Source organism: Leopardus geoffroyi, chromosome C1, assembly GCF_018350155.1.
Source record: "Leopardus geoffroyi isolate Oge1 chromosome C1, O.geoffroyi_Oge1_pat1.0, whole genome shotgun sequence".
Lineage (NCBI taxonomy): Eukaryota > Metazoa > Chordata > Mammalia > Carnivora > Felidae > Leopardus > Leopardus geoffroyi.
Genome location: NC_059328.1, coordinates 55344545 through 55365025, shown reverse-complemented (window position 1 = coordinate 55365025; position 20481 = coordinate 55344545). Strand labels below are relative to the sequence as shown.

At 36.1% G+C, this 20481-nt stretch overlaps 1 protein-coding gene across 1 annotated transcript in view; it reads left to right on the top strand.

The window, feature by feature from the left end:
* Positions 1-20481, top strand: part of DNAI4 (dynein axonemal intermediate chain 4) — an 87870-nt gene that overhangs the window by 12433 nt on the left and 54956 nt on the right. The window contains 1 exon segment of the mRNA XM_045477767.1: positions 10442-10619. Within this exon segment, the coding sequence (XP_045333723.1) occupies positions 10442-10619 (178 nt within the window).

The following is a 20481-nucleotide window of genomic DNA, read 5'->3' as shown; positions in this document are numbered from 1 at the left end:
AATATTTGAAAGTTACCTGATTAGCTCATTTTTCTCATTTAATAAGCTGAAAGTAAAAATGGGAGAGGAAATGTTGATATTCAAGGAGAGAGAAGTATGAAATAGTGACCTCAGAAGGTGTACTAAAAAGTGAACCAAAAAAAAGATGCAGTATGATTGCTGGCACATTAAGGGCACACTTTTTTTTTTTTTCCATCTGGAAGTACTTTATTTTTTTTATTTTATTGTTTTTAATTTACATCCAAATTAGTTAGCATATAGTGGAACAATGATTTCAGGAGTAGATTCCTTAATGCTCCTTACCCATTTAGCCCATCCCCCCTCCCACAACCCCTCCAGTAACCCTCTGTTTGTTCTCCGTATTTAAGAGTCTCTTATATTTTGTCCCCCTCCCTGTTTTTCTGTTATTTTTGTTTCCCTTCCCTTATGTTCGTCTGTCTTGTCTCTTAAAGTCCTCATATAAGTGAAGTCATATGATACTTGTCTTTCTCTGGCTAATTTTACTTAGCATAATACCCTCCAGTTCCATCCACGTAGTTGCAAATGGCAAGATTTCATTCTTTTTAATCGCCAAGTAATACTCCATATATATATATACATATATATATATATATATATATGTATATATATATACATACACACACACACACACACACCACATCTCTATCCATTCATCCATCGATGGACATTTGGGCTCTTTCCATACTTTGGCTATTGTTGATAGTGCTGCTATAAACATGGGGGTGCATGTGTCCCTTCAAAACAGCACACCTGTATCCCTTGGATAAATGCCTTGTAGTATAATTGCTGGGTCGTAGGGTAGTTCTATTTTTAGTTTTTTGAGGAACCGCCATACTGTTTTCCAGAGTGGCTACACCAGCTTGCATTCCCACCAACAATGCAAAAGAGACCCTCTTTCTCTGCATCCTTGCCAACATCTGTTGTTGCCTGAGTTGTTAATGTTAGCCATTCTGACAGGTGTGAGGTGATATCTCATTGTGGTTTTTATTTGTATTTCCCTGATTAGTGATATTGAGCATTTTTTCACATGTCAGTTGGCCATCTGTATGTCTTCTTTGGAGAAGTGTCTATTCATGTCTTTTGCCCATTTCTTCATTCGATTATTTGTTTTTTGGGTGTTGAGTTTGATAAGTTCTTTATAGATTTTGGATACTAACTCTTTATCTGATATGTCGTTTGCAAATATCTTCTCCCATTCTGCTGGTTGCCTTTTAGTTTTGCTGATTGTTTCCTTTGCTGTGCAGAAGATTTTATTTTGATGAGGTCCCAGTAGTTCACTTTTGCTTTTGTTTCCCTTGCCTCTGGAGATGTGTTGAGTAAGAAGTTGCTGCGGCTGGGGATGCAGGGTTGGTTCAACATTCGCAAATCAATCAACGTGATACATCACATTAATAAAAGAAAAGATAAGAACCATATGATCCTGTCAATTGATGCAGAAAAGGCCTTTGACAAAATCCAGCACCCTTTCTTAATAAAAACCCTTGAGAAAGTCGGGATAGAAGGAACATACTTAAAGATCATAAAGCCATTTATGAAAAGCCCACAGCAACATCATCCTCAATGGGGAAAAACTGAGAGCTTTTCCCCTGAGATCAGGAACACGACAGGGATGCCCACTCTCACTGCTGTTGTTTAACATAGTGTTGGAAGTTCTAGCATCAGCAATCAGACAACAAAAGGAAATCAAAGGCATCCAAATTGGCAAAGATGAAGTCAAGCTTTCGCTTTTTGCAGATGACATGATATTATACATGGAAAATCCGATAGACTCCACCACAAGTCTGCTAGAACTGATACATGAATTCAGCAAAGTTGCAGGATACAAAATCAATGTACAGAAATCAGTTGCATTCTTATACACTAACAATGAAGCAACAGAAAGACAAATAAAGAAACTGATTCCATTCACAATTGCACCAAGAAGCATAAAATACCTAGGAATAAATCTAACCAAAGATGTAAAAGATCTGTATGCTGAAAACTATAGAAAGCTTATGAAGGAAATTGAAGAAGATATAAAGAAATGGAAAGACATTCCCTGCTCATGGATTGGAAGAATAAATATTGTCAAAATGTCAATACTACCCAAAGCTATCTACACATTCAATGCAATCCCAATCAAAATAGCACCAGCATTATTCTCGAAACTAGAACAAATAATTCTAAAATTCATATGGAACCACAAAAGGCCCCGAATAGCCAAAGTAATTTTGAAGAAGAAGACCAAAGCAGGAGACATCACAATCCCAGACTTTAGCCTCTACTACAAAGCTGTAATCATCAAGACAGCATAGTATTGGCACAAAAACAGACACATAGACCAATGGAATAGAATAGAAATCCCAGAACTAGACCCTCAAACGTATGGCCAACTAATCTTTGACAAAGCAGGAAAGAACATCCAATGGAAAAAAGACAGTCTCTTTAACAAATGGTGCTGGGAGAACTGGACAGCAACATGCAGAAGGTTGAAACTAGACCACTTTCTCACACCATTCGCAAAAATAAACTCAAAATGGATAAATGACCTGAATGTGAGACAGGAAACCATCAAAACCCTAGAGGAGAAAGCAGGAAAAGACCTCTCTGACCTCAACCGTAGCAATCTCTTACTTGACACATCCCCAAAGGCAAGGGAATTAAAAGCAAAAATGAATTACTGGGACCTTATGAAGATAAAAAGCTTCTGCACAGCAAAGGAAACAACCAACAAAACTAAAAGGCAACCAATGGAATGGGAAAAGATATTTGCAAATGACATATCGGACAAAGGGCTAGTATCCAAAATCTATAAAGAGCTCACCAAAGTCCACACCCGAAAAACAAATAACCCAGTGAAGAAATGGGCAGAAAACATGAATAGACACTTCTCTAAAGAAGGCATCCGGATGGCCAACAGGCACATGAAAAGATGCTCAACGTTGCTCCTTATCAGGGAAATACAAATCAAAACCACACTCAGATATCACCTCAGGCCAGTCAGAGTGGCCAAAATGAACAAATCAAGAGACTATAGATGCTGGCGAGGATGTGGAGAAATGGGAACCCTCTTGCACTGTTGGTGGGAATACAAATTGGTGCAGCCGCTCTGGAAAGCAGTGTGGAGGTTCCTCAGAAAATTAAAAATAGACCTATCCTATGACCCAGCAATAGCACTGCTAGGAATTTACCCAAGGGATACAGGAGGGCTGATGCATAGGGGCACTTGTACCCCAATGTTTATAGCAGCACTCTCAACAATAGCCAAATTGTGGAAAGAGCCTAAATGTCCATCAACTGATGAATGGATAAAGAAATTGTGGTTTATATACACAATGGAGTACTACATGGCAATGAGAAAGAATGAAATATGGCCCTTTGTAGCAACGTGGATGGAACTGGAGAGTGTGATGCTAAGTTCAATAAGCCATACAGAGGAAGCCAGATACCATATGTTTTCACTCTTATGCGGATCCTGAGAAACTTAACTGAAACCCATGGAGGAGGGGAAGGAAAAAAAAAAAAAAGAGGTTAGAGTGGGAGAGAGCCAAAGCATAAGAGACTCTTAAAAACTGAGAACAGGGGCGCCTGGGTGGCGCAGTCGGTTAAGCATCCGACTTCAGCCAGGTCACGATCTCGCGGTCCGTGAGTTCGAGCCCCGCGTCGGGCTCTGGGCTGATGGCTCAGAGCCTGGAGCCTGTTTCCGATTCTGTGTCTCCCTCTCTCTCTGCCCCTCCCCTGTTCATGCTCTGTCTCTCTCTGTCCCAAAAATAAATAAACGTTGGAAAAAAAAAAAAAATTTAAAAAAAAAAAAAAAAACTGAGAACAAACTGAGGGTTGATGGGGGTTGGAGGGAGGGGAGGGTGGGTGATGGGTATTGAGGAGGGCACCTCTTGGGATGAGCACTGGGTGTTGTATGGATACCAATTTGACAATAAATTTCATATATTGAAAAAAAAAACAAAAATAAAGTACTTTCAAAAAAAAAAAAAAAGTTGCTGCGGCTGAGATCAAAGAGGTTTTTGCCTGCTTTCTCCTCGAGGATTTTGATGGCTTCCTGTCTTACATTTAGGTCTTTCATCCATTTTGAGTTTATTTTTGTGTGTGGTGTAAGAAAGTGGTCCAGATTCATTCTTCTGCATTTTGCTGTCCAGTTTTCTCAGCACCACTTGCTGAAGAGACTGTCTTTATTTTGTTGGATATTCTTTCCTGATTTGTCAAAGATTAGTCGGCCATACGTTTGTGGGTCCATTTCTGGGTTCTCTATTCTGTTCCATTGATCTGAGTGTCTGTTCTTGTGCCAGTACCATACTGTCTTGATGATTACAGCTTTGTAGTATAGCTTGAAGTCCAGGATTGTGATGCCTCCTGCTTTGGTTTGCTTTTTCAAGATTGCTTTGGGTATTCGGGGTCTTTTCTGGTTCCATACAAATTTTAAGATTATTTGTTCTAGCTCTGTGAAGAATTCTGGTGTTATTTTGGTAGGGATTGCATTGAATATGTAGCTTGCTTTGGGTAGTATTGACATTTTAACAATATTTGTTCTTCCTATCCAGGATCATGTAATCTTTTTCCATTTTTTTGTGTCTTCTTCAATTTCTTTCATAAGCTTTCTATAGTTTTCAGTGTATAGATTTTTCACTTCTTTCATTAGATTTATTCCTAGGTATTTTATGGTTTTTTGTGCAACTGTAAATGGGATCGACTCCTTGATTTCTCTTTCCGTTGTTTCATTGTTGGTGAATAGAACGCACCGATTTCTGTGCATTGATTTTATATCTGGCAACTTTGCTGAATTCATGATTCAGTTTTAGCAGTTTTTTGGTGGAATCTTTTGGGTTTTCCATATAGAGTATCATGTCATCTGCGAAGAGTGAAAGTTTGACCTCCTCCTGGCGGATTTGGATGCCTTTTATTTCTTTGTGTTGTCTGATTGCAGAGGCTAAGACTTCCAATACTATGTTGAATAACAGTGGTGAGAGTGGACATCCCTGTCTTGTTCCTGACCTTAAGGGGAAAGCTCTGTTTTTCCCCATTGAGGATGATATTAACGGTAGGTTTTTCATATATGACTTTTACAATCTTGAGGTATGATCCTTCTATCCCTACTTTCTTGAAGGTTTTTATCAAGAAAGCATGCTGTATTTTGTCAAATACTTTCTCTGCATCTATTGAGAGGATCATATGGTTCTTGTCCTTTCTTCTATTGATGTGATGAATCATGTTAATTGTTTTGTAGATATTGAGCTAGCCCTGCATCCCAGGTATAAATCCCACTTGGTCGTGGTGAATAATTTTTTTAATGTATTGTTGGATCGGTTGGCTAATATCTTATTGAGGATTTTTGCATCCATGTTTGTCAGGGAAATTGGTCTATAGTTCTTTTTTTTAGTGGGATCTCTGTCTGGTTTTGGAATCGAGGTAATCCTGACCTTGAAACAGTTTGGAAGTTTTCCTTTCATTTCTATTTTTTGGAACAGTTTCAAGAGAATAGGTGTTAACTCTTCCTTAAATGTTTGGTAGAATTCCCCTGGAAAGCCATCTGGCCCTGGACTCTTGGTTTTTGGGAGATTTTTAATTACTAATTCAATTTCTTTACTGGTTATGGGTCTGTTCAAATTTTCTATTTCTTCCTGTTTCAGTTTTGGTAATGTATATGTTTCTAGGAATTTGTCAATTTCTTTCAGATTGCCAATTTTATTGGCATATAATTGCTCATAATATTCTCTTATTATTGTTTTTATTTCTGTGTTGGTTGTGATCTCTCCTCTTTCATTCTTGATTTTATTTATTTGGGTCCTTTCCTTTTTCTTTTTGATCAAACTGGCTAGTGGTTTAGCTATTTTTAATTCTTTCAAAGAACCAGCTTCTGGTTTCATTGATCTGTTCTACTGGGTTTTTTGTGTTTGTTTGTTTCGAAAGCATTAATTTCTGCTCTAATCTTTATTATTTCCTGTCTTCTGCTGGTTTTGGGTTTTATTTGCTGTTCTTTTTCCAGCTCTTTAAGGCGTAAGGTTAGGTTGTGTATCTGAGAGCTTTCTTTCTTCTTTAGGAAGCCCTGAATTGCTATGTACTTTCCTCTTATGACTGTCTTTGCTGCGTCCCAGAGGTTTTGGGTTGTAGTGTTATCATTTTCATTGGCTTCCATATACTTTTTAATTTTAAGGACACACTTTAAAGCAAAAATCCATAAAGTGAGACCTGGCATCATGGTTGGATGTTTTTTCTCCAGCTTCTTTTAACTGTACAGGTTGAATTAAAACATAGTGTATTAAAGAAAATTAGAGGTATAGTAAGGTCAACAGATCAGGAAGTGATTGCCATTGAAAAAAATAGTTTATTACTCATAGTTTCCAAGAGGAGAGGGCAGGCAATGCTACAGGGGGCTACATCAGGAAGCAGTGTGGTTAGCCACCAGGCAGAGGGAAAGGGAGAAACTGTGGGCCCATCTCTATTGTGCTTTTGGTGGGAAGGTAGAGGTGAGACATGGTGAACAGGCTTAAGCTGGACTAGTTTGAATCATTTCAGTGGGATCTGGAACCTAGGGACCATCCCAAGTTGTCTGGTACCTGGCTATAGGGTGATTAGGGAAGATATATAGTGGCCCATAATGTGAGAGCCTGATAAGAGAGATGGTTGGGGATAGACTAGTTCGCATTGGAAAATTGTACCCCTGGGAGGGAAAGGAGTGACAAGGAGTCGGGAAACCAAGGCACGGTAACTTGAGCATATCAGTTTGTCCAGAACAAGACATATTGGGCCTATACATTTATGGCAAATGATAAAACATCAGGTTTACCCGAAGCTAGAAACATGGTTGATACACAGGTGCAAGGCTCAACACAAGAAGATGATTGGAATGGATCATAGTTTTGGTTTTGCCAGCAAATACAGTGAATTTAAAAAAGGAAAAGGAAAAGGAAGATGAGAATGTAAGTAAAGATTATAATACAGGCATACCTCATTTTATTGCACTTCACTGTATAAAGGCACTTTGTTGATACTGTGTACTTTACAGATTGAAGGTTTCTGGCAACCCTGTGTTGAGCTTGTCTTATTGGCGCCATTTGTCAAACAACATTTGCTCACTTTTTGGCACTGTGTCACATTTCAGTAATTCTTACAATATTTCAAACTTTTTTATTATTGTATTTCTTATCATGAACTATATCCATGATTATTACTCACTGAAAGCTCAGATGATAGTTAACATTTTTTAGCAATAAAGTTTTTTATTTTTTATTTTTCAGTGTTTATTTTTTTTTGAGAGAGAGCGAGAGACAGAGTGCAAGCAGGGTAGGGGCAAAGAGAGAGGGAGACACAGAATCTGAAGCAGGCTCCAAGCTCTGAGCTGTCAGCACAGAGCCTGACGTGGGGCTCAAACTCACAAACCATGAGATCATGACGAGAGCTGAAGTCAGAAGCTTAAATGACTGAGCCACCCAGGCGCCCCTGCAATAAAGTATTTTTTAATTAAGATATGTACGTTGTGTTCTTAGACATAATGGTATTGCACATTTAATAGACTATAGTGTAAACATAACTTTTATATGCACTAGGAAACCAAAAAATTTCATTTTACTCACTTTATTGTGATACTTGCTTTATTGTGGTAGCCTGGAACTGAACCTGCAATATCTCCGAGGTATGTCAATAATTAACTATGGCTTATATTTATTAACTGTAAGCTCAGGAGAGAAGAGATTGCATGAGAGGGATGGGGAAGGGAGTAAACATGGTAGATAGAATCAAGGACTCTAAGGTGACAATGGAGTTGAAGGGAGTTGAGTAAGGTTGTTTGAATTTGGGTATTCAGAGGGTGTATAAGCTGGAAAAAAAGGAAGTGATAGTTGACCTTGCCCTTAGCAATGGGATGACCATGTATGACCATGGGAATAAATAGCTGACATAGCAAGGAGGGCTAGATCATGTATGTGAGAAGGCTTCAAGTTATTAAGAGGCCATAACATTAAAATGATTACCTTCATGGATATTGAAATACTCAAGAATTATGCCAGAAGTAATATTTGAGAGAGAGTCAGTAATTTAGGATATAAAATCTTGAGGGGATGGAAGAAAGGAGGTAGTAGTGGTAATGATAGACTTCCATAAGGAAGTGGAATAGAAGTAGTCATTGAAACTATGGATGTTGGTAAATTTACTCAGGGATATTGTGTGTGTGTGTGTGTGTGGAGAGAGAGAGAACAAACTAATAACTGGGGTTTGAGCTTAAGTGTAATCTTTAAAAGAGGAAACTAATAAAGGAGAAATAAAATGGGAGGACTAGCTTTTGTAAGGATAGGGCAAAAGGTCAAAGAGAAAGAAAATCCAAGTTGAATATAATGGTAAAAGAGTTATTCAATTAGTGAGTTGTAGATTCTGGATTAAATAGAGAGAGATGAGAAACCTAAAAGGTACAAATTAGTCCAAAATGGAAGGGTCAGGTGGTTAGAGGTCCCAAGGAGGTTGAAAAATAAGAGACAGTGATGTCCCAGAAGAGGGAAGAGTTAACTGTCAGATGCTACAAAGGTAAGTACTGAAAAGAGTCCCTTGGATTTGACAAGTTGAAGCACTAGGGGATTGTAATGAAAGTAATCTCTATGCTGTAGGCAAGGAGAGGTGGAACTAGATTGCAGTGAATTTTGGAGCCAATAAGGAATAAGGAAGTAGACAGTATTATTTACTAATATTTGAAGAGTTAGACTATGAAAGGAAGCGTAGATAAAGTAACAGAGGAAGACACAGCTAAAGGAAGGATTTTTTAGTTGGGGGGATGAATGGAGCATAATTATATGTTCAAGGGGAAAAGAGGAAATAATATGTAGTGGATAAGGAATTATTGATGTACAATAGTCCCTGAGAAAGTAGTAATAGACAGATTTCAGAGCACAAGAAGAAAGATTAGCCTTAGATAAGAATGGCAACTCTTTTACTAAAAGAAGAAAGAAAGAAAGAAAGAAAGAAAGAAAAAGAAAGATGCGTTTAGGTGAGTTTGTAGGCTATGGAAGAAGAATATAAGACAATGGAGAAATAATTTAAGGAGCTTTTAACCAGATTGTTTGTTCTTATTTTCTTAGAGATGTTGAAGATAAAGTCATTTAGACATTGAAGGAGGGAGGATAGAGTAAAATACTATAAGAATGTAAATTTGAAATATTGCATGAATTCATTGCAGGAATTCATTTATTTAAAAAATACTTCTTTAGAGACCACGATATCCTGAGTACTGTCGTGGGTTCTAGGAATATAACAATTAACAAGACAAAGATCTTACCCTGAAGATGCTAACATTCTAGTAAGGGAGTGGACAACAACAAAGTGGCAAGTAGTAATAAATGCTATGAAGAAAAATAAAATATGAAAAGTGGATTGATGATTGTCATTTAAAAATATTTCATTCTTGGGGCGCCTGGGTGGCGCAGTCAACGGTTAAGCGTCCGACTTCAGCCAGGTCACGATCTCGCAGCCCGTGAGTTCGAGCCCCGCGTCGGGCTCTGGGCTGATGGCTCAGAGCCTGGAGCCTGTTTCCGATTCTGTGTCTCCCTCTCTCTCTGACCCTCCCCCGTTCATGCTCTGTCTCTCTCTGTCCCAAAAATAAATAAACGTTGAAAAAAAAAATTAAAAATATTTCATTCTTGTCTGATCTTTTATGATATGAAAAGTAAAATTATTGTTTATTGTAAAATGTTTTCTTTGGAAACCTATTTCCTTTTTATAATCTGAGGGAAGATCATCTTTGTTTTATAGAAGAAATCCGTAGTACAGAGTACTAGAACAAAGGAATGATAAGGTAAGTTTTTGTGTTAAGGAATTTGTAGAGTATAGAAAAGTGAAATCATATCTTTTTTTTTTTCTCCAGGATACATTTTAATTTTATCTTCTCTTCTTATTAAAAATTATTATGTAATTGTTCAGGCAGAAACACAATATTCTTCCCAGGTTTTACTCCTCATGCTTCATTCTGCCTATGCAGCTGCCCTATACACTCACTTATGCTTCCTATGTGCCAGAGACTTCCTAACTATAATATACAAATTAATCCATTTAATCCTCATAATAATCTGTAAATAAGGTACTGTTAATATCCCCATATTACAGATAAGGAAACTGAGACCAGAAAAATTACTGTAGACTTTGGATCAGACTACCTAGGTTCAGATTTCAACTCTCATAGGAATAGTTCCCTTTAAGTCTCTCTGATTTTACATAAAATGATATTTATAACAACCTCTTAAGGATTATGAGAAAAAAAAGTGATACAATGCATGTAAACATTCCAAAACTATGCTTATACATATTGAACTCTCAAGTAGCTATTATTCTTTCTTGTACCTATGTTCAGATTGTTTCCATGTCTCTAAATGAAAGTCTGATTTTTATTGTTGGTTAATTTTCCTTCAATCATGAATCCTTCATGTTATGTTATCTTTTCTTGATATAGGAGCACTGGCCCACAGCCAAAGAAGTCTATTAGCTTTATCAGCACAGTAAAAGGAACCCAAACAAAAGGATATAGTGGTGCAAACCAAAGCAGAATGGCTCTGTCAAAAACCCTGACAATTGCACCTGAGATAAAAGCAGAAAAAATGAGTATTTCCACCCCAAGGATAGTCATACAGGTAATATTCTTTAGAATTCTGAGTTTATTTGAAAATGGCATCATAAAGAACTTGACTGAAATGTTAAAAGTAGAAAATATCCTGCTTTGAAGTAATGAACTCACTTCTAATATTGATACATTGATTTTGTTAGAGTCTTTGCCACATGACATATCTTACAGTGTAACATTGGCTGTTGGCTTCTATAATTCATTACTGGTAATAGAAACATTAGGGTGGAGTGAGGAAAGTCTACTCATGACCTTAAGAACTAGTTGATTATGGTGTTAATAATAGCTAACCTAGCTATAATATAGGTAGTAAAGCTAACATCCATTCTTCTTGGTAATGTACTCTAGCAAATATAAATTATCACAAATTGGTTATCTCATTAGAAAATGTTTAATTAAAAGGCGCTTGGGTGGCTTAGTTGGTTAAGCCTAGGACTTCAGCTCAGGTCATGATCTCATGGTTCATAAGTCTGAGCCCCATGTCAGGCTCTGTGCTGACAGCTCAGGGCCTGGAGCCTCCTTTGGATCCTGGATCCTCCCTCTCTGCCCCTCCCCTGCTCATGCCCTGGCGCTCTCTCTCTCTCTCTCTCTGTTTCTTGCCCTCAAAAATGAATAAATGTTAAAAAAAAAAAAAAAAAGAAGAAGAAGAAAACATTTAACTAAGAATTGAATTTTTAAAACTTTTAATCAAAGTATAATATATATACAGAAAAGTATGTAATATATAAATCTGAATGGGCTAGGCAATGACTTTTTTAGATATGACCGAAAAAACACAGTCCATTAAAGATAAAATTGGTAAATTGGACTCGATCAAAATTAAAGCTTCTGATCTTTGAAAGAATGCTAAAAGGATGGAAAAAGAAACCATACAGTGGGGAAAATTATTTATAAAGCAAACATCTGATAAAGTACTTATAACCAAAATATATAAACAATTCTCAAAACAATATTAAGACAACTTCATATTTAAAATGAACAAAACATTTGAGCAAATACTTCAACAAAGTACATATACACATAGCAAATGAGCACATCAAATGACAATCTGCATTAGTCATTAGGAAATGCAGATTGAAACTATGAGATACTGTTGTACACCTATTAGAATAGCTAAAATTAAAAGACTGATCATACCAAATGTGGGCAAGTATGTGGAGGAACAATTCTCATACACTGCTAGTAGGAATGAAAAATGAAAAACCATTTGGCACTTTATTCAATGCTAAATATATACCTACTATATCATCCAGCCATTCCACATCTAGGTATCTACTCAAGAGAAAAGAAAGTATCAGTTTATATAAAAACTATACACAAATGTTTATAGCAGCTTTGCTTATAATAGCCACACAATGGAAATAAGCTTATATAATTTTAACAAATGGGTACTATATTATCTCAGGCTGTCATAACAAAGTATTATAGACTGGTTGGCTTATAAACAAAGAAATTTATGTCTCACAGTTCTGGGGCTGGAAGCCCAAGATTAGAGTGCCAGCAAGGTTGGGTTCTAGTGAGGACCTTCTTCCAGGTTGCAGACTGCTAAATTTTCAAGTTATCCTCAGTATATTCTCAGTGTATTACATGGTGGAAAGTGATTTAGCTAGTTCTGGCCTCTTTTCAGAAGGGTACTAATCCCATTCATGAGGTCTCAACCTTCATGACCTAATTGCCTTTCAGAGGTTCTACCTTCCAATACCATCACATTGGGATTAGGAGACCAATATGAATTTGGGGTGTATACAAACATTAAGTCCATAACAATGATATATTATTATATATACATTATATGTATTATGTGTATATTATACATACATATATACAATACATACGTATCATATAGTATTACGATACGTAAAAGCCCATCTCAGGGGCTCAGATCATGACCAGGGCTGAAATCAAGTCAGATACTTAACCAACTGAGCCACACAGGTGCCCCAAAATAAATAAATAAACATTTTTTAAAAAAGTACTTAGAACTAATAAATTCAGCAAGTTGTAGGATGGAAAATTAACACATAAAAATTAGTCATGTGTCTATACACTAGCAATGAATAATCCAAAAAAATTAAGAAAAAAGATTTCCATTTACAGCATATCAAAAATAATAAAAATACTTAGGAATAAACTTAACTAAGAAAGTGAAAAATGTACACTGATAACTACAAAAATTGCTGAAATAAATGAAAGGAGATGATAAATGGGAAAACATCCCTTGTTTATACATTGGAATATTTCTTAAGATGTCAATACCACCCAAAACAAGATACAGATTCAATGCAATCCCTCTCAAATCCTCAATGATATTTTTTTGTGGAAATAAAAAATCTGTTTTAAAACTCATGGAATATTAAGAGACCCCAAATTGCCAAAACAATCATAAAACAGAACCACAAAGTTGGAGGTCTCACACCTCCTGATTTCAAAACTTACTATGAAACTGTAGTAATCAATGTAGCGTAGTACTAGCATAAAGACAGACATGGGGCGCCTGGGTGGCGCAGTCGGTTAAGCGTCAGACTTCAGCCAGGTCACGATCTCACGGTCCGTGAGTTCGAGCCCCGCGTCAGGCTCTGGGCTGATGGCTCATGATGGCTCAGAGCCTGGAGCCTGTTTCCGATTCTGTGTCTCCCTCTCTCTCTGCCCCTCCCCCGTTCATGCTCTGTCTCTCTCTGTCCCAAAAATAAATAAACGTTGAAAAAAAAATTAAAAAAATAAAAAAATTAAAAAAAGACAGACACATAAACCAATAGAAAACAACAGAGGACCCCTACAAATATGTTCAAATGACTTTCAGCAAGGATGCCAATTCTGTGCAATGGGGAAAGGACAGTCTTTTCAACAAAGATGTTAGGAAAATTGGATATCTACATGCAAAAGAATGATGTAGGACTCTTATATACAAAAATAACTCAAACGTATCAAGCTCTTATAGCTACAACACTAAAATTCTTAGAAGAAAGCATAGGGAAAAACTTTTTGACACTGGTTTGGCAATGATTTCTTAGAATACCAAAAGCATATACAGTAAAAGAAAAAAATGGATATAATGAACTACATCAAACATTAGAAACCTTTGCATCATAGGACACAACACAATGAAAAGCAACCTATGGGATGAGGAAAATATATTTGAAAATCTGATAAGGGGTTAATATTCAGAATATACAAAGGACTCCTACAACTCAACAACAAACAAATAAGTGGCCCAATTAAAAAATAGACAAAGTACTTGATACTTTTCAAAAGAAGATCTACAAATAGCCAACAGCACTTGAAAAAATGCTCAACATCACTAATCATTAGGAAACTGCAGATCAAAAACACAATAAGATATCACCTAAGGCTCATTACCATGGCTAAAAAAAAAAAAAAATGGAAAAGAACAAATGTTGGTGAATATACTGAGAATTTGGAAACTTTGTGCACTGTTGACAGAAATGTGTAATGGTGTAGTTGCTATGGAAAACTGTTGTGATTCCTCAAAAAATTAAAAATAGACCTATCAGGGGCACCTGGTAGCTCAGTAGGTTGAGCATCTGACTCTTGCTTTTAACTTAGGTCATGATCCCAAGGTTGTGGGATTGAGCCCATATCAGGCTCTGTGCAAACTGAGTTTGGAGTCTGCTTGAGATGTTCTCTCTCCTCCTTCTAGTTCCTCCCTCCCTCTCAAAAAATTAGAAAATAAAAATACCAATAAATAAAAAATATATGTATAGAATTACCATATGATCCAGTAATTCCACTTCTTGGTCTATATCCAAAAGAATTGAAAGTAGAAGCTTGAACAGATACTTGTACACCTATATTCATAGCAGCATTATTCACAATAGCTAAAAGGTGGAAGCAACCCAAGTTTCCATCAGCAGATGATGAATAAACAAAATTTGATACACACACACACACACACACACACACACACACACACACTGGAAAATTTTTAGCTTCAAAAAGAAATGAAATTCCAACACATGCTAGGGTATAGATGATCCTTGAATATATTATGTTAATTGAAATAAGCCAGTAACAAAGGGGAAGATACTGTGTGATTCCTCTTATATGAGATACCTAGAGTAGTCAAATTCAGAGGCAGAAAGAATAAGGCTACTAGGAGGAGCATTTTCAATATCAAACATTGACCTCAGAGAATAGTCCCTGAAAGCAGCCACAATTTGATTGGATTAGAGAATTTGTGCCCCAGGGCATTGAAAACAATAGAACAGTCAGCTGGCAGTTAGTGAAGTTTAACAGCTCAGTGTGGACGGGGTGAGAGTAGTAGAAAGGGGGCTCCTGGGTGGCTCAGTCTGTTGGGAATTTGACTCTTGATTTTGGCTCAGGTTATGACCCCAGGGTCGTGGAATTGAGCCCTGTGTCATGCTCTGTGCTGAACATGGAGCCTTCTTGATATTTTCTCTCTCTCTCTCTCTCTCTCTCTCTCTCAACCCCCCCTCCCTCCTCCCTTCCCCCTTTGTCCCTCTCCCCTTCCTCTAAAAATAAAAAATAAATGTTTAAAAAAAGAAGTATAGTAGAGAGCCCTAATAGTACCTTTGTCACTCCAGGATGGTTTGGGGCATACCCAAAGCTATTTGTCCCTAAGAAGCACAATTAACATTGTGTGGGGGTAAGTGTTGGGGTTGGGTGGGGGGCATACTAGTCCTTCAGCTGCATTAGCAAAGTACCACAAACTATATGACTTAAAACAATAGAAATTCATTGTCTCATAGTTCTGGAGGACAGAAATCTGAAATCAACGTGTTAGCATGAACAAGCACTCTCTGAATACGATAAGAACGGATCTGTTTTCCTTCTAGCTCTGGTAGTCATAGAAATTTCTTGGTTTGTAGATCTATCACTCCAATCCTCTGTCTTCATACTGTGTTCTCCCAGTGTGTTTTCATAATGTCTTACCTCTATGTATATCTGTGTCAAAAATTTCCCTTTTTATAAAGACATCAGTCATACTGGATTAGGGCTTACCCTAATGATCTCATCTTAACTTGCTTAAGTCTGCAAAAACCCTATTTTCACAATCTGAGGTACTGGGGGTTAAGACTTCAACATGTCTTTGTGGGGCGACACAGTTCAACCCATTATGGGGAAATAAATCGCACTAAAATAATCCAGGTAATCACTAAACAAATGAACAAGTAAATAGCAATAACAAGTTTTAGAAAGGAAGGAGATATCAGTACCTAGAGAAAAATATGACCCATATTTAAGAAAAAAATACAGGCAATCGAAACTGTGGGAAGAACCAGATGTCAGATTTAACAAAAAGAGATTTAAAAGAAATCACTATAAATGTCTTCATAGAACCGAAGAAACCATGAATAAAGAAGTAAAAGAAGGTCTGATGACCATCACATCCAATAGAAAATATCAATAAAGAGGCTCAACCTCACTGATCAACAGGGAAATACAAATAAAAACTACAATGAGATATCACCTCACACCTGTCAGAATGGCTAAAATCGACAACAAAAGAAACAACTCTTTTTGGCAAGGATGTGGAGAAAGGGCAACCCTCTTGCACTGTTGGTAGGATTGCAAACTGGTATAGCCACTCTAGAAAACAGTATGGAGATTCCTCAAAAAGTTAAAAATAGAGCTTCCCTACAGTCCAGCAATTGCACTGCTAGGTATTTACCCAAAGAACACAAAAATACTAATTCAGAGGGATACATGTACCCAGATTTTTATAGCAGCATTATCTACAATAGCTAAATTATGGAAACAGCCCAAGTGTCCATTGATTGATGAATGGATAAGGAAGATGTGAGGTATATGTGTGTGTGTGTGTGTGTGTGTATAAATATATTCATATATATATTCATATATATTCATATTCATATGAATTCATATATATATATATGAATATTACTCAGAAATTAGTCAGCCGTAAAAAAAAAAAAATAATGAAATCTTGCCATTTGCAATGACATGGTTGGAGCTAGAGAGTATTATGCTAAGTGAAATAAGTCCAGTCAGAGAAAGACAAATACCATATGATTTCACCTGTGAAATTTATGAAACAAAACAAATGACTAAAGGAGGAAAAAAAAGAGAGAGGGGGGCAAACCAAGAAAGAGTCTCTGAACTATGGAAAACAAACTGATGGTTATCAGAAGGGAGGTGGGTGGGGGAGAGGTTAAATAGGTGATGGGGATTAAGGAGTGTGCTTGTAATGAGCACCAGATATTGTATGGAAGTATTGAATCACTATATTGCACACCTAAAGCTAATATTACACTGTATGTTAACTAACTGGAATTTAAGTAACTTTTTAAAACTGTTGTATATTCAAAAGTTCCTAAGAAAATTGATTTTAAAAGTTCTCATCATAACAAAAAAAAATTTTTGTAACTATGTGAAGTGATGGACGTTAAGTAAACTTATTATTGTAATCATTTTGCAATATACATATATCAAATCATTATGTTGTACCCTAAAACGATTCTATCTTATGTAACAATTATATCTCAATTAAAAATAAATAAATAAACTAAAATACTGTTTCTGGGTTGCACCAAAAAGGAATTATAAAAAGAACCAAATGGAAATTCTGGAGTTGAGAAAAAATACATTAATCAAAATTTTAAAAATTCACTAGAGGAACTAAATAATAGATTTTAACTGTCAGAAGGAAGAATTAGCAAACTTGAGGATAGATCAATAGAGATTATGCAAGCCAAAAACAGAGTGGAAAAAAGAATGAAGAAAAATGAATGGATCCTCTGAGAGGGTAATACCAACCAAAAGCAACAGAATTCAGATTCTTCTCAAATACACATGGAACATTTTCCAGTTTAGCCCCTATGTTAGGCCACAGAATGAGTCTTAATTAATTGAAAAGAAATGAAATCATATCAAGCATCTTTTCCAGCCACAGCATTAGAAAACTAGACGTTAATTACACAAAGAAAACTGGAAAGTTCAACAATATGTGGAGACTAAACAACTTGCTACTGAATAACTAATGGGTCATAGAAGAAATCAAAAGAGAAATCAAAAAATACCATGAGATGGGTGAAAGTGGAAATATACCAACATTTGTGGGATGCAGCAAAAGCAGGTCTAAGAAGGAAGTTCATAGAGATAAATACCTACTTCACAAAACAGAGTCTCAACTTAATTTTACACCTCAAAGAACTAGAAAAAGAACGAATGAAGCCCAAAGTTAACAGAAGGAAAGAATTAACCGATGAGAGCAGAAATGAATGAAACAGAGATGAAAAGAAAATAGAGAAGGTCAATGAAACTAAGAGCTGTTTTCTTGAAAAGATAAAAAAATTGACAAATGTTTAACTATATCCACCAAGAAAAAAAAGAGAGGAAATTCAAATAAAATTAGGTTCAATGAATAAAATCAGAATGAAAGAGATGTTGCAACTGATACCACAGAAATACAAAAGATCGTAAGATAATATTATGAATAAATATATGCCAACAAATTGGACAACCTAGAAGAAATGCATAAGTCTCTAGAAATAAACAACCTATCAAGACTGAAATATAATGAAATAGAAAATCTGAACAGTCCAATTACTACTAACAAGATTGAATTGGCAATCAAAAATCCCCAACAAACAAAAGTCTAGGATCAGACAGCTTCACTGAATTATACCAAACATTCAAAGAATTAATATCAGTCCTTCTCAAACTTTTCTAAAAAGTGGAAGAAGAGAAAACTCTTCCAAACTCTTTATATGAGGCCAGTATTACCCCAATATCAAAACCAAATGACACCACAAGAAAAGAAAAACACCAATATCCCTGATGTTTTAGATACAAAACCCTAAACAAAATATTGGCAAACCAATTTCAACAATATGTTAAAAGGATTATAGATCATGTTCAAGTAGGATTTATTCCATGGTTGCAAGGATGGTTTAAGTTAACACTCACAAATCAGTCAATGTGATATGCCACATCAATGAAATAAAGGATAAAAATCATATCATCTCAATAGATGCAGAAAAAGCATTTGACAAAATTCAACATCCATTTATGATAAAAACTCTACAAATCAGGAATAGAGGGAATGTATCTCAACATAATTAGACTGTATATATACTCAATGGTAAAAAGCTGAAAACTTTTTCTCTAAGGTCAAGAAAACAATAAGGATGCTCACTCTTGCCACTTTTATTCAACGTATTCTGGAGGTCCTACCCAGAGTAATTAGTCAAGAAAAAGAAATAAAAGGTATCCAAGTTAGGAAGGAAGAAGTAAAACTGTTACTGTTTATAGATGACGTGATATTATATATAGAAAATCCTAAAGACTCCACCAGAAACTATTAGATTAGTAAATAAATTCAGTAAATTCACAGGATATAAAATTAACATACAGAAATCTGTTGCTTTTCTACACATTAATATCCAGTGCTCAGAGAGAGAAATTAAGAAAACAATCTTACAATTGCATCTAAAAGAATAAATACCTAGAAATAGGGGCGCCAGCGTGGCTCAGTCAGCTAAGCGTTTGAATTTGGCTCAGGTCATGATCTCATGGTTCAGTTCGTGGATTCGAGCCCTGCGTCGGGCTGTGTGCTGACAGCTCAGAGCCTGGAGCTTGCTTGCTTCAGATTCTGTGTCTCCCTCTCTCTCTGCCCCTCCCCCGCTCATGCTCGCTCGCTCTCTCTCTCTCTCTCTGAAAAACAAACATTAAAAAAATTAAATACCGGGGCGCCTGGGTGGCGCAGTCGGTTAAGCGTCCGACTTCAGCCAGGTCACGATCTCGCGGTCCGTGAGTTCGAGCCCCGCGTCGGGCTCTGGGCTGATGGCTCAGAGCCTGGAGCCTGTTTCCGATTCTGTGTCTCCCTCTCTCTCTGCCCCTCCCCCGTTCATGCTCTGTCTCTCTCTGTCCCAAAAATAAATAAACGTTGAAAAAAAAAATTTAAAAAAAAAAAATTAAATACCTAGAAATAAATTTAATAGAGGTAAAAGATCTGTATATTGAACACTACAAGACAGTAATGAAAGAAATTGAAGAAGATACAAATGCATGGAAAAATATTCCATGCTTATGAATTGGAAGAATCAATATTGTTAAAATGTCTACACTATCCAAAACAGTCCACAGATTCAGTGCAATTGCTATCAAAATTTCAATGGCATTTTTCACAGAATAGAATAATCTTAAATTTTGTATAAAGCAACAAAGACCCTGAATAGCTAAAGCAGTCTTAGAAAAAAGCTGGAGACATCACCCTCTCTGATTTCAAAGTATATTACAGAGCTATAGTAATTAAAACAGTATGGTATTTGCACATGAACGCATAGATCAAAAACAGATACATAGATCAATGGAACTGAATAGAGAGCCCAGAAATAAACCCACACATATATGACTAATTAATTTACAATCAAAGAGCTAAGTATACATTGGGGGAAAAAACAGTATCTTCAATAAGTAGAGTTAGGAAAACTGGAAAGCCAGAATGAATCTGGACCATTATTTATACCATACACAAAAATTAACTCAAAATGGATTAAAAACTTGAATGTAAGACCTGTATTTCTGTATGTGTTAAATTTCATAATTGAAAAGATTAAGAATTAGGCAAAAACAAACAAATATGTAAAAATTGGGAAATGTTTATTAATAAAATATTGAATGAATAATAGTGATTTTTTTAATTTATAGATTAAAATTAAATATACAAAAATATTAACAATCTGCATGAATTCTCTCTACCTTTCTGAATTTCCCTGATATTAATTAATATACATTGCTTATATATAACGTATATTACTCATACATATTCATGTAAAAACATGAATAAGACTTTTGAAAAGTAGGCCTAGTTAAGAAACCTTTTAAGCATAAAAACTTTTATTCAATTTTCCATGTTTATTTCAACCTAG